A 15,155-nucleotide genomic window follows, 5' to 3' on the forward strand; every position below is an offset into this window, starting at 1 on the left:
AAACGATGCTTCCCGTCGACGTCCAAGAACATTCGAACAAAGAAAAAGAGAGGAACCTCGAAGGAAGACTATTTTTACGGACTAAAAAGTGTACTCGCCTATACTTGAAAAAAGTACATACGTAGTATATGCAGCATCGCCGTTTACTCTAAGTGGCCGATTTTAAATGCAACGTTTAAACGAGGAGAAAGACGAGACATCATTGGCGTGTCTCAAGGAGTATTTTCTACGCGGAAAATCGCTTCCACGGTATTCCTTTCCGTCGTTTCCCTTAGCTCAACGGCAGTCGTTAATATACCGGCAGTGGCGCAGGTGCGAGCTCTTTTACGATCGAGCCTTTTACTCTCCTCGCTCTTATCGTAAAGTACTCTCTTCCCGAAGAGAACTCGCTTCACCCTTTTCGTCTCGCGTGCACGTACGAGACGTCATCGTCATCATCCTTGTTATTGTCGTAGTTGACGTCAACGACGACGCCAAAGTCGTCGAGGAAGCAGCAGAAGAAGAAGAAGCAGAAGAAGAAGAACAAGAAGAAGAAGAAGAAGTTTTCTAACCAACGAAATTCAATGGCGTGTGGATCGTTTAAGGGTCGGCTTAAAGGAAGGGACGTGAAAGTGAAAAGCGGCTTTCCAACGTATAGCGCGCTCGGCAACGGGGTTGAGAGATCATGGAAAGGGTCCGCGAACGTGGGATGATCGAATCTAGTCGCACGCATGCGTACTACCGGGAGAGCTTCCTGTTCAAGGTCACAGTCCCGCTACCGCAGACATGCGTCGCCCTGCGCTATCGCCGTTGTTCAACTTTCTTTCTTTCTTTCTTTGTTCTTTTTTTTTTCTTTCTTTCTTTCATTTTTTTTCTTTTTATTTATCGAAACTCTAGAAAATGTTCATAAATGTGTATATGGTGTACTTCTATATGGTATTGTGACTCTCAAGTTACTTAAAGCGTATTGCATTAGTTGTTCCTCATAAATATTTTTCTATCCTCTTACACGATACAATTTGTAAAATAAAACGAATTTAAGATTTAAATGATTTTTAAATAAAAATATTACCTAGATTTCTAATCAAAACGACCATGAGTTTTGTTTTGCATCACTTTCAAAATAAACGTTACTTATTTATTTTTAGATAAAATAAACAATAAATTTCGGTTGAGTGTAGAGATACAAAATAGACAGACATTGTTAATCTTCCAAGAAAATACGTCATTTATAACTTTGTCAGTGTGGGTAACAATGTAAGAAAACAGATACGTAACTTTGATTTTTGGTTATAGAAAATTGGCCGTATTCTGTGGTACGTGTAGAAATGATCATATATTATGCCGTAATCGTTTTTCTTCGCTACTTAAACAGCACACGATCTTGGTATATAAAGGATACCTCTTCACGTGCGGGAAGTATAGCAGCAAGGCTGCTTTTATAGATCCACGAAAAGACAGAGAAAGCGGTTAGCGTGAAGTCGTTTAAACGCTCGTATCTTTCTACTTGCAATACTTTCATCTATTGCTTTTTTACAATGATAGTGAGAAAAAGGTACCTTTCGTACGATAAAAAGCAATAATATCAAATGGCGTGATAGCCCTTTCCATTTTATTTCCAACTTTTCGTTTCCACATTTATATTAAAGCTCCATTTCTGTCTTATAGCAATCGATATTACTCTATATATACGATAGCGACATTTGGATTTATATAAAATGCGATTTTGATGTTCAAAATTGGATCCTTGACTGAGCTTTATTACTATAAATATAAAATAAAGATTTTTCTTTTTTCACTCACAGAAGAATTTGTTTATTTTTCAAAATAAATTTCCCCGTTTAGAAAATTATGAACATATGAAATGGCATATCATCGAGAAATAAATTCAAAATCAAGAATCACGATTCAGGATCGTATACTTTTCTTCACCATCGAAACATTCTATCCAAAGACGATCGCGTTTACGCGTTTTGAATTTTATTTTTGTATTGAAAGTGTACATATATGCGAGGCTGCTCATCAACGTTCACGATCGTGTTCGGAAAGACAAAAAAGGAAACAATGTCGTATAACAGCTCCACGTTTCGAACGACGATCATTCGGGAGCGGCCGATTCGTCGATCGGATCGATTGGTCGATCTATCGATCGATTGATCGTCTTCGTCACGCCCGAACACGTGCACGCATGCATGGAAGGAGGGGGACTACAAAAGAGACATTGTCGCCTCAATTCCACTACTCCTTCCTTTTTCCGTCCTTCAACAACGTCGCAAACCTTATCTTTGTCTCCCTCTGCAACATTATATCTGCACTGTATAGTCGAGCAAAAATTTCAAATCTTTTCCTATCGCAAAAAGAAAGAGAGAGAGAGAGAGGGGGGAGAGAGAAGAGAATATTTGATAATAATCATGTTTTTAAAATAATCCAAATTTTATTATAATACAAATTTTATTATAATCCAAAATAAATACTATAATGGCATTAAGAAAGGATATAATGATTAATCTCAATAGATTTAATTTCAGAAAAATCGACAATGCGACACCTGCAATTAGAAACTAATATGGAGTTTTTGTTTAAACAAATGTTCTCTATTTTTCTGTATAAATTGAAATACTAATTCTTTAATCTTTCTCGAAAAAAAAAAAAAAAAAAAAAAAAAAAAAGAAGAACTATAGAATCCCGAAACTTTCGAAAATATGTAATAAACCTGGTCATATACAATGTATTATGATATAGATCGGTACTCGTGAAAAATAATAAAATTGGACTCGCGCGTCCATTTGACTTTCTCCATTTAATTGACTTTCCAATCACTATCGTGACCATTGTCACGATGATTAAAACATAGAATAAATAACTCTATGTAATAAGCCCTATGCGTATACATATGTATACAATGTATGCTACGTACTCAATCCTATTCGATTTAAAACCGAACTTAGATTTTAACAAAAAAATTTATACGATTGCTCGAAGACTAGTATTTGCACAAGTCCAGATGCTTCAGCTAAAGATTAAATACAGCGAACGTGACAAAGATACGCACGGCTTCATATTCCTATTGCGCGACTAACTTCGTTTCATATTAATCGTATGCATTGATATAAATAAAAATTGAAACAAATTTGCGTCTTATTCATAATTTCGATCAAAATGAATACGATCAATGGTTGTAATGAGAAAGAGAGAAAAAAAAGGAAGAAAGAAAGAAAAGAAAAGAAAATCGATCAATTAAAATTCGTTCTCATATCTTCGATGATGAATATACGCTCGTAAAAACTTATCAAAAAAACCACCAAAATTTATCGAATAATCTCAGTCGTAAAAGGGGATCTACGAAAACGTTCGTAGCTGCTAATAGATAAAAAGTAGTAGGAAAGGAAATTGCACGTAAGCTATTCTCATACTATATACTCCTCGTCTTCTAGCCGGGAAATCCCGAATTTCCCATAGCAACGTGACGATGCACTCCATTACCCATGACCTCCACACCGAGCTTGGGGGGAGGCCTATACATCTGCGAATCAATGCAGCTCCATCGCGTGCATCCCGGTCCTTCCTTCCCCCATCCCCCCTCCGCACACACACACTCTCTCTCTCTCTCTTTCTCTTTCTATCCATTTATCTATCTATCTATCAATCTATCTATCTATCTATCTATTTATCTATCTATCACACACTTTTCTTCGATTATTACTCAGTTAAAATTATTCTGTAGATATAATTGCAATATATATTATCATTTTCTCTATACTGCATTATCTTTTTTGTATATCAACTGATAAATTTATATTTAATTACAATTGTCCTCCTTGTTTACTTTCTTTCTCAATAAATATTATAATTATGTTCGTTCAATATAATTCTATCAAAGTTATTATAATATTATTACTTATAATATTATTACTTATAACCACGATATTATTTCCTCCATATTAATTTTATTATCCCATATAAATTTTGATTTCTTTTTCTTTCTTCCCTTTCTCACTTTCTATCCATATCAACTTTCCCCGAAATGCGTATACGTATAAATAGATACCACTGTGCCACTGCTAGTCGTAGCAATAAGAAGGATTAGACAATGTCGACGACAACGTTCTCTTGCAACGCTCGAGTCGCGTTGTGCAACTTGACGCTCGCCTTTTTGTACGTAATTCTCGCGAAAAAAAAAAAGAAAAGGAAAAAAAAAAAAGAAAGAAAGAAAAAAACAAAAAACAAAAAAAAAAAGACAACGACGAGCCGTCGAGATGAACGGCAGCTGGAGCAGACTAGTCGAGTCCGTCGGCACAAAAGTGCCTCGATATATCCTCGAGAGGAAAAGCTCTCGATCAAACGAGAGGAAGCATCGATCGGTTACGATTCGAGCTTTTACGAACAATCGACTGAACGAACACGTCCGAAGCAAGCTTCCTACTTAACATCGATCGAATCTCATATCAATGTACATATTGTATGTACGTAATGTATGTACCGTAATAAGCAATAATATAGCATGAGCAGAATTATTTTTATCATTTTTATTTTTATTTCTTTTTAACGTATCACATAAATATTCCCTTATATACTTTGATATTAAAAAAAAAAAAAAAAAAAAAGAAAAGAAAAAAAAAATAAGTTCTGAATTTACATATTAATTTTACATTTGTATTATCTTACGTGACGCCATTGAAGAAGAAAAAAAAAATATATATATATAAATAAATAAGTAAATAAATAATAGCAATAATAACATCATTAATTATTTTATTTTATAATCAATACAAATCGACAAAAACTGCTTATTATAAGATATTCGCAAATGACGATATTAACTTTAAAGACTCTTCTCAAACGTATATACACAATGATACTGTTTGCTGTGAGATAGGATAGGGAAAAAAAAGAGAACCCCCACTCTCCAAAAAAAAAAGAAAAAGAAAAAAAAAAAAAGAAAAAAAAACTAAAAAAAGAGAGAGAGGGAGAAAAAAATTAAAAATAAAGAGACACTTCGAACCAGATGCTATTAACTGTTTCTCACTGTACGTAACGTAAATGATAAAAAACCATAGCGCGATATGCAACGATGAGACGTCGCACGGACAGTCGTAAGAGGGTCAGAGGTTTATAACGAGTGATGGAGAGAGAGAGAGAGAGAGAGAGAGAGAGAGAGAGAGAGAGAGAGAGAGAGAGAGAGAGGGAGAGAGAAAGAAAGAGAAGAGGGGGAGACGAGTCGAGGCCGATAATTCGAAGCGAACCCGTTTTCTCTCTCTCTCTCTCTCTCTCTCTCTCTCTCTCTCTATCTATCTATCTATCTATCTCTCTCTCTATCTATCTATCTATCTATCTATCTATCTCTCTCTCTTTCTCTCCTCTTCCTCTCGTACTCCGTTTTATCGGATAGTCCGTTCGGCAAGGAAATCGAAAAATGAGAGAACGAAGAGGAGGAGCCCAAAATTCGCATCGTAAAACTCAACTCGCGAAGGTGCTTCGAAAAGATGGAACGCGCTGACTCGAAGTAGACGAGTTAATTTTAGTTTAATCGACCGACCTGATATACGTGCGCCAATGCACGTATGCAAGGCTTACGAGTGTACGCGTGCGTGGAAGAACACGATAGCGCGATGAACACGCTACCTTCGCACGTACGAATGCGTATTTCTGTGTGCATTTGCAAGCGCATACACACATAGACAGATACACTACTATGGATAAGTATTTAGACACTAAGCAGATGTAAAAAAAAAAAAAAAAAATCTATAAGAACTGTACGTAGATGCATCTTATTTGTTAAAGGAATAATGAGAAATTAACTTAAAATGTATAACTTTTTTTTCTAATTTACATATCCACCAATTACAATTTATTTTTATAATATATATCCTCTAAATATGAGTTTTCACAATAATTTCTAACTAATTTTCTTCCAAGTCTATAATTAACAGTCATTAAATATAATAGTAAATGTCTTTCAGATTTAAAAAAAAAAAATATTAAATTTGTTCGACAATATGTAGGAAAGAAGAAAAATTTCAACAAAATGAAAACTATTCGTAAAAGCGTCTATGACACATTGTCAGTTTACTCGCGAGTGTTCTTATCACTTTGAAATTAAGTATATTGTTTAAACGCTGGATGACGCATCGTTACCAACAAATTTTATACACGTACGCACATAGATACACACATATATAGATGACACATTAGAATAAATATTAATACTTAATATTTTATAAAAGTATAAATACTGTTAGAATATCTATGCATTATGTGCAACTTGTTAAACGATCGTGCAAAATTTTCCTCCGTATGAAAATTTGTTTTCCTTAGGTTCATCCTCCGTCCAATGAGCTTCCTATCGACGGAAATGACTTTCCAAACTCCTTGGCCAAAACGAGAACTTTGCCGGTAAACGTTCAACGCTTGCCAAGGAGAAGCTATTTCTTCGAAGGAAACGTCCTCTTTAATGCATCTATAGACATTGCAATGTCGGTTCATAATGTTCCTTTAGGAACCTTTCGTTACTTACTTTGTAACAATGTTCGATACTTTCCTTTACCACGATATACAATTAATTTTTCCATCATAAATTAATAATCTAATTGCCAAATGCGTTAAATGCCAAGCAAATTTTACATAGATCAATGTGTGCATATATAAACATTTTAAAAAAGGGATGATAACTTTGAATTATTTTTATCGAAAATTTAGATAATTCGTAGACATTAGAAATGACAAAAAAAAAAAAAAAAAAAAAAAAAAAAAAAAAAAAAAAAAAAAAGATATTAAACATTTATCAATTTGATCTAAGACGTACAATCGTTTTTAATTGAATACATCGAACATTGAATACATAAAAATCAATGTATCATAGAAATTTATAAGAAGAGATAAGAAGAAAAATTGATGGTTCTCTAAGTAGAAGAATAGAAAGGGCAATTCGTAGGACGACTCTTTAGAGAGATGATTTCGCTTTGTTCGATCTCTTCTCAAGAACCTGTTACTTTCATCCAACTACCAAAGATTATATCGATCAGAATATCCCTCCTCCTTCTTTTGTTTGCATTATCTGATTTTAAAGAAATACCGTATGAACCACTACACGAGTCTCCCGTACCGATGAGGCTTCCTTTCCGAGGGCTAAAGTACATCGCGCGGATTCGCTCATTATAAATGGGGGCGACAAAGAGGGGTTCGAGGTCGTGCGTTAGAAATTGCTCGATTAAGGCCGTACACGCTGTACGTCTACAGACTCCGAACTTTCACGAACGATTTTCTAAATGCGATATAAGCACAAGCTTTACGTTTACAGAAATATTCAAAATGATTATCAATTAAGCTCTTCTGTTCAGAAGAATTTCTATAAGAGAATATTCGTGACGACTCTTTAAAAAAAAAATAATGAAAAGAAACATTAAAAAATGAAATATTATAAGAACTTTAAAAAAAGAGATCACAAATAATAAGAGACCAAGTAAGGTTAGTCATTCAATATTGAAATGAATTTATGGTCGTCTACAAGACACATTAAAGGAACAATGAACTCTGTTTTGTTTAAGACAATTCAAAAACTAAGGAAGGGGAGCTGATTTTACACTACGAGTTACTTTTCTCATTGGCACATATTATCGAGAGTCGGTATATTTGAGCGAGGATAAGTGCATTGATCTTAAGTTAGGACCGGCATGGAAGAAACGGTTCGAGGTCGGTCGCGTGTATACGTAGTTGGTCGATTAAGAGCGACGTCTTCGTCACCCATATGCCAAAAGGCTATCTAAACGAGCGAACCGAAGTCGAACGAAGAGATGCAACGAGGTTGCAAATGAAGACTAAAGAAATTGCCGTCCGTAAATAACAATGTAAAGAACGTTCTCAGATAAAAGCTTCGCCTGTCTCCAATAATGTTGCAATAACGGGGATTTATTGGATTTGACTGTGGTAGCACGAATCATTGAACTTAAAAGTAGCAAAGAGAGAAGATAAAAAAGCGAGAGAGAGAGAGAGAGAGAGAGAGAGAGAAGGGGAGGAAGGAGAGGAGGTAATAAAATTTATCGTATGAGAAAAACTACTTCGTATATACAAATAAAATGCGAAGGAAATAAAAAATGAAAGAATGAAAAAAAATCATTAATATTTCTTACTATAAATAATTACAGCTTATTCATTGATACAATTAATAGAAGACTCGTATGAACGAGAGAGAGGGAGAGAAAGAGAGAGAGAGAGAGAGAGAGAGAGAGAGAGAGAGAGAGAGAGAGAGAGAGAGAGAGAGAGAGAGAGAGAGAGAGAGAGAGAGGAGAGAGAAAGATAGGACGAGGTTGCTGCCGGAAATGGAGAGAAAAAAAAAGGGAAAAACGGCGGAAGAACGGAGCGCTTGCGCGACAAGCTCGTTTCCATGGCTTCGTTCGTTTCACGTAGCAACAGGAGGACTTTTGACCCCGTTCGATTGTCCTTCGAAACGACTCGATGTCTCATCGTTTTCTCTCGCTTTACAGCCGACGAGAGAAACGAAACGGCGCTAGCCTTTAAAGCGCTTCCCGATTATTCTCCTTTTTTCCTCTCTTTTCTCTCCTCTCTCTTTCTCTCTCTCTCTCTCTCTCTCTCTCTCTCTCTCTCTCTCTCTCTCTCTCTCTATCTCTCTCTCTCGAGTCTATACCTACGAAAATCTTCGTAGGTATTAACTCTTTTACGATCGGCGTTCCGCGAAAGAGAAATCCCTCGCACAATCAAAATTTCCTCCATTGCAATCAGTTTTTCCAAGGAACGTATATACTCTCTTTCTCTTGCAAATTCATATAAACGAAAGGTTTTACGTATTACTAGATAATAAAAAGAATTTATCGACGATCCTCAATGCGAAAGAAACTAACATTAGCCTTACCTTTGTCAAACACGTTACAAATTCTCGAACAATTTCGAAAGAGCATCGATCTCGAATAACATACGGTTTTAATTTTACTAAACGATCGATCTCAGTGTAAGACTCGCGCGACATAAATGAGACGTAACAAAACGAAAAAAAAAGAACACACATTTGATATACATACGTTTATCAATTGATGATTAAAACCTGTCAAATAATAGCTCTTCTTAAATACTACGATGTCACGCGTTTACTAATATAAATATTTTCATTGTAAAAATAAGAAAAAGCGAGATAGATAAATAGATAGAGAAAGAGAGAGAAAGAGAGAGAAAGAAAGAGAGAAAGAGAGAAAGAGAGAGAGAGAGAGAGAGAGAGAGAGAGAGAGAGAGAGAGAGAGAGAGAGAAACAAACAATAGTAAAAGAAACATTTTCGAAATCGATTCTCGATTCAAGTTAAATATACGATCCTGCTATCTATTTATATATGTGACTCGCGGAATACTGCTGGCCGATGATCGAATCGAACATTAAAATTCGATATCGCGCCGGCACGATTAATAAATCGAGGCAAAGGCGTAACAACGTGATTCGCTTTTTAGGAAGCTTTCCAGTCAAATTCTTCTTCGTTGCGCTGTTACTCGAACGAACTTCCTCGCGAGTTGAGTCGTGGAGCCGTACACACGTCGTGCACGCACGCACGCACGTACGCATACTTACGCACATATACACGCGCGAACGCGCGCGCGCGCTCTCATACGTACATAGATGTGTCTCTGTATGTGTATATGTATGTATGTATGTATGTGTGTGTGTGTGTGTGTGTGTTCACCACGCATGGTCTGCCAAATTGCGATCAGCTGCTTCAACATAAATCCCAGCTGGTGTCAACGGAATTCCTTCGTCGAATAACCGCTCCGAATGCGGAGGGGGACATATTTTAGGACTCTGTCCTTTTGAATTTTGCGACATAGACACGCAATTTTTTTTCTCCGAGCCAAAAATACACGAAAAGAGAGAGCGGAGAGAGGGAGAGGGAGAGAGAGAGAAAAGAGAGAGAAAGAGAGGTATTCAGACAGATCGATAACTCGCGAGCTACTTCTCGAAGCATGCCGATAGCGAAACGTCGAACGTATGTATATCGCATATTTAAATCGAAACTTATTTTTTCCATAATTACTGAATCTGAAGATTAATTATAAACTCGAAAAATGCATTATTATATTTATTCAACCATTTTTATTAACTCTTTATCTTCTTTTTTACTTTGATATATTTATTATTGCACGTTTTTCTCTGATATTAAAAAATTATTATTTTCGTTTTAATTTGTTCGTATATAAATAATTTCGTTTAAATTATTATACATTTGTTTTAAATTTGTTCCATGATTTTTCATTACTTTCATATAATGTTTTTTTTTCTTCCTTTTCTTTTTTATACTTCATTTATTTTTTTTTTTTTTTTCTTTTTTTTTTTTTATACAATTATTTATAATCTATTCATTGTACGCTATAAGAAATTTATACTTTTCTTTCCATAAATTAATTTCTAAACATATTTATTTAATCGACATATCTATATCATTGTATATTCATATCTCATATTCAATGTGATTCGACTGTAACTTTAATTCCGTAATCTATGCCAATGATACGCAAACTATGAGTCGTGACCTCTCTGAGGGGGATCACGTAAAAATTATTAAGAAAGGGACGCGAAATTTTCATGAATTTTATATGTAACAATAATAATATTTAAATATAATAAGACTATCAAAATAAAAATAAAATAATATTTTTATCATTTTTATATTTACTAATCTAATCTAAAATATGTTAGAGGTCAGATAGAATTTTAAAGAAAGGGTATCACAAATAAAAATAGTTCTTCGCATTGCTGATCAAACACATCGATTTGTCGCTCTATCTCGATATATTCTTGTTTATAATATGTGAGTAAAATTTTTAACTTTATATTAATAATATCATCATCGCCATTTTCTATTATTTCTTAACGTTATTAGTAGCGTTTTGTATCATTATCGTTATACATATATTTCTATCTTTTCCTTTCCTTTCTTTTCTTTTTTTTTTCCTTTTTTTTTTATAAATATTTTACAACTAATCGCATCGATTTTTAAGAAACGCGCGCGATCGCATAAACTGTATACCGTAACAGTGTATCGTGGAATCGTGAATGCGAGCGCACGCGCGCCTTACTCGGAGAGAGTGAAACGCTTAGACCGTATAAAATGGACATTACGCGCGTAAGCGAAGTTGCACCGAGATTGTCGCGATTTCTGCGTTTCGTATGCTGCCGCCGCCACCGCCACCGCCGTCGCCGCCACCGACATATACGCATATACAGCGTGGAAAGTCAAACCGATCGGAAATTCGATACTATCCATCTATTATGTCACAGTAAAAGAGAACTTGATCTAACCTATTCGAAACTCGATGTACGCCAATGGGATCATCGAATTTTGTCTTACCTCTTTTCGCTTTCTTTCTTGTCGTTTTTATTAATCAAGGTCGTTTATCGGTCTTTAAATAATCTCCAATCATTTTCATCATACGAGCTATATGAAAAGGCTACCGAGTTCAAGTGTTCGGAGCAGAGAAAATCGGTGCGAAATAACGGTGCGTACGTGAGGAATAAAAAGATAAAGAAAAGGAGAGAAGAGGAGTAGGCGAGGGAGATCGGATTAAAATTTTGTCGAGGTCGTACGGAAATGTCGGTGAACAGAGATACGGCCCTGAATCGTACGATGGCAGAGCTCGAGGAAAAGGATCGAGGAAGGGATTGAGGAAGAGAGGAACGGGAGGTGTCTTTTAGAAAAGAAACTGTCGAGCCGAGTTAAAAAGAAACGCGGGGTAAGAGGTGGCTAGTGATAGTGCGCCACTCGAAAATGATACGGCTACGTATGTTACTATACTACGATGCTGCCCTCTGGAATTCTTCCGTCGAATCAATCACGACTGTCGATCCTATCTCTTCTTCCCTAATTTCGAAACTTACTGTACATAGAACACATTGCCGGCGTGAAACGTTCACACCGTCGGTATTTTAGAGAACTACGAAATCTCTAATATCAATAAAATGCGAATACACTTTCACAACTTCTCACAAGATTGCCTTCTCCATCGTAATGCATACATAAGGACATTATTACGTACACGATGTTATATATGTTTTATACATAATTATCATGTGATGTTTCTTTTATATATATATATATATATATATATATATATATATATATATATAATGCATAATGCGGGTCACTCATTGAAATTTTAACATGACTGAACGATCGAAACACTTTTCGGTGTGAAAAATGTACAATATATTATAAGTTCACCTTCATCACCTTCCTTTTTTTCGTCGCAACAGTCATATTTGAAAATGTTTATATTAAAATATTTTAACACTGACACGAACGAAACTCGATACAATTACTTTCGTTCTTTTGCTTATTTAACAAAATTCATGCAAATTTAAAAAAATGTTACTCACCCTTACACGCCACCCCAACCTTTCCTGATCCCCAAATATAATCTTCACCTATGACATAATATAAATGAGATATTAATTACAAACTCCATATAATAATCTGCCGTAACGTAATATTCTAATATATTTTATTACTTACAATGTTTACACAAAATTGGTGTTATAAAATATACATCTTCAAAATTGTGGTTATAGTTTTCAGGTTCTGTATTGGTAGACTCAGCTACATAAGCTATAAACATAAAAATAAATGATTCAGGATTACAAATGATCTAAGAGAATTGAAATACTTGAAAATGCATCTTCTTACTATGAGGCCCATTGCTGAGTGTAATGTAGAACGAACTTTCCTCATTACGAGCGTCGAGATAGGGTGGTAAGCTTCCTTTCAGCATTAGGACTTCCTTCTATGTACCTTTCGTGTCTAAAAATTTAATTGTCTACCACTACACTCTGAGAAAACTAAATTATTACAGCCATCGGTATTGTCAAAATAGTCTAAGAAAGGCTAAAGTCTTAAACAAAATAAGCCTCCACGATTCTTTACCAGATATAAATTCTTGCTATATTTCACTATGCATATAACAAGAATAGCATTCTTCTTTGCTTCAAATCAAAGCATTACTCGATTTGCAATAGATGCAATCACATTAGGAAATTATTTTTCCATAGGAAAATATATTAATATCAAATCTTGTGTCAGTCACATATGGTAAATGAACACATATGATTTTGTTCAACACTATGATCACAAAACATAATTTCTTATGGCTTCTACACATCCTCCTCAACGTATTATAACATTTCTTTCTATATAAACGCTTCTTTTACTTTCTTTCTCAAATTTAATTTTTTCTTTGACGTCTCAAATTTAATTTGATATCATGTGGAAGATTACTTGTAAATGTTTCAACATTTTTCAAGATACCAGCCTTCCATATAATTTTTAACATGTAATTATTTGATTCCTATATTGGCTTAATTTGATTTCAAATGGATCATGTCACTGACGCATTATTATCATTTTGTATTACCTCTAGGTTAAACTAGCCATTTGCATGTCCATGTGGAATTAGTTTAAAAGTAGAAATGCATATCATAGATATACTCTCTAATTGATTACAATAACACAATACAACACAATAACTGTCCATAAAGAGCACACTGGATCACAAGTTCATCATTCTTTGCACTTTTTCCAACAATATTCGTTGTTCGAATCCGATATTACATCTCTTTTAGTAACTACCTTGGAATATTTCATATCCAAGATATCTCTTAAGCTTCAAAAATAGCACTATCTGAAACAAGCAAAATATGTAATTTGTAAAAAGTATACATCATTTTGCCTCCGATTAAGCAAAAGCTTTAACTCTCAAAATAATTCATAAAACTTGTCAGTTTATAAAAGTTTATGCTGATCTTTTGAATATTTAATGCATATTATAGGGAATAAAAAAAAAAGCACATTGTTGCATTCACGATAGCTTGAACACCACCATCTTTCCTATTTTTAACGTTTTTTATTTGTCTCCTAGAGGAAAATGATAATATAACTCAAACGCATAAAGAAACTAAAACCACTATAATCGAACTAACTGAATATATGATGAAGCGGTGGGCGAATAAAGCGGTAATGTTATCATATTTTTTTTTTCTTTTTTTTGTTTCGTGATTGAATCATTGAAACTTAAATGTCGAAACAAAAATTATTATTAATCACATGGCGGTCTATTTACACACGCCCAATTAAAACCGCAAAACACATATTTTTAATGATGAATTGCAAAACAGAGGACTCCAATTGCTCCTTCAAAATACAAATGATTATAACGAAAATTGTCTTTCGGGAAAAATTCTCGATTAATATAACAACATTCACTTTTCGTTTACGAAGAACAAAATAACGAGAGTGAGCACCTATCTTTCCAAGATTGGGCTTCTTCAAAAGAGAGGAAAAAAACGGCGTAACAATCGGTAAAAACGTAAAGTAAAAAGGTTGACGTTAGACAATTCCTCATACGGAAAGAACGTCATCCACGTTACCTTTACGATTCGGCACATCAAATAGTCTAAATTCTGTGCTAAGTCTATCGATATTCGATGAGAAATCTTGAAAAGATCAATGAGTGACAAAGAATTGTTTCATCTGATCACGACACGACCGAACACGGTTAGGCCAGACAATACATCAGATGGCACTACAATCGCTTTTAGATTACGGATGGCTACCTTCAGGCAAACCTAATTCTTGGCACGTTCGATAGTGATTTTTCGAGTATCGGAAGAAGTCGAATTTTCAAATATATATCAATTAAAGATTAATGCAATGATTTAACAATAATTCAACGTCTTATGAAAGATCATCGATTTACAATATCTCTTCTCTATTATAATATCGTTTTATCAGTCATTTTTATGAACACTTAAAGTCGCTTAATAATTAAATGATATTTATCAAGGACGGATAGCAAATCATATTCTTCGCCAATATTTTCTCTCTCTCTTTTTTTTTTTTTTTTTTTGAACTACTTTCAATAAGTAGTCTCACAAAATTGTGATTTAAATTCTTCCAATATTCATTCTTGACTTTGACTTTTTCTTTTCAAATGAAAATACTGATTTTTAAAATTTTAATTAGATCTTTATGTATTTTTTCTATTAATCGAAATAAGAGAATTTTTTTGGATTCACTAAAATCATTACATTTTTGTTCAATTACGTTCTTCACGATTATAATGCTTTTTAATATAGATCTATTTCATACTTTTTTTCTCAAATTTCTTCTTTAAATAGAATTCTTTTGATTCCC

At 34.3% G+C, this 15,155-nt stretch overlaps 1 protein-coding gene across 1 annotated transcript; it reads right to left on the bottom strand.

The window, feature by feature from the left end:
* Positions 1 to 1,956: 1,956 nt before the first annotated feature.
* On the bottom strand, positions 1,957 to 14,529 carry LOC146872766 (uncharacterized). Its single transcript, XM_085659360.1, has 5 exons — positions 14,390 to 14,529; positions 12,654 to 13,644; positions 12,483 to 12,575; positions 12,347 to 12,394; positions 1,957 to 2,274 (listed from the first exon to the last, which is right to left on the bottom strand). The coding sequence occupies exons 2-5, from the start codon at positions 12,736 to 12,738 to the stop codon at positions 2,078 to 2,080; spliced, it is 423 nt and encodes a 140-aa protein (XP_085515486.1). The 5' UTR covers positions 12,739 to 13,644; positions 14,390 to 14,529; the 3' UTR covers positions 1,957 to 2,077.
* Between the last annotated feature and the right edge of the window lie 626 nt (positions 14,530 to 15,155).

The sequence above is a fragment of the Vespa mandarinia genome, chromosome 9 (assembly GCF_050613455.1).
Source record: "Vespa mandarinia isolate Hongniang chromosome 9, ASM5061345v1, whole genome shotgun sequence".
Classification (NCBI taxonomy): Eukaryota; Metazoa; Arthropoda; class Insecta; order Hymenoptera; family Vespidae; genus Vespa; species Vespa mandarinia.

Bases quoted from the DNA above. Each gene is read 5' to 3' on its own strand.
- LOC146872766 (XM_085659360.1), bottom strand. From the start codon at position 12,738: ATGCTGAAAGGAAGCTTACCACCCTATCTCGACGCTCGTAATGAGGAA. The intron at 12,576-12,653 runs GTAAGAAGATGC...TTATGTTTATAG, and splicing joins ACTCAGCAATGGGCCTCATA to CTTATGTAGCTGAGTCTACC. The intron at 2,275-12,346 runs GTGAGTAACATT...ATAATGTTGCAG, and splicing joins GGTTGGGGTGGCGTGTAAGG to AGGGAGACAAAGATAAGGTT.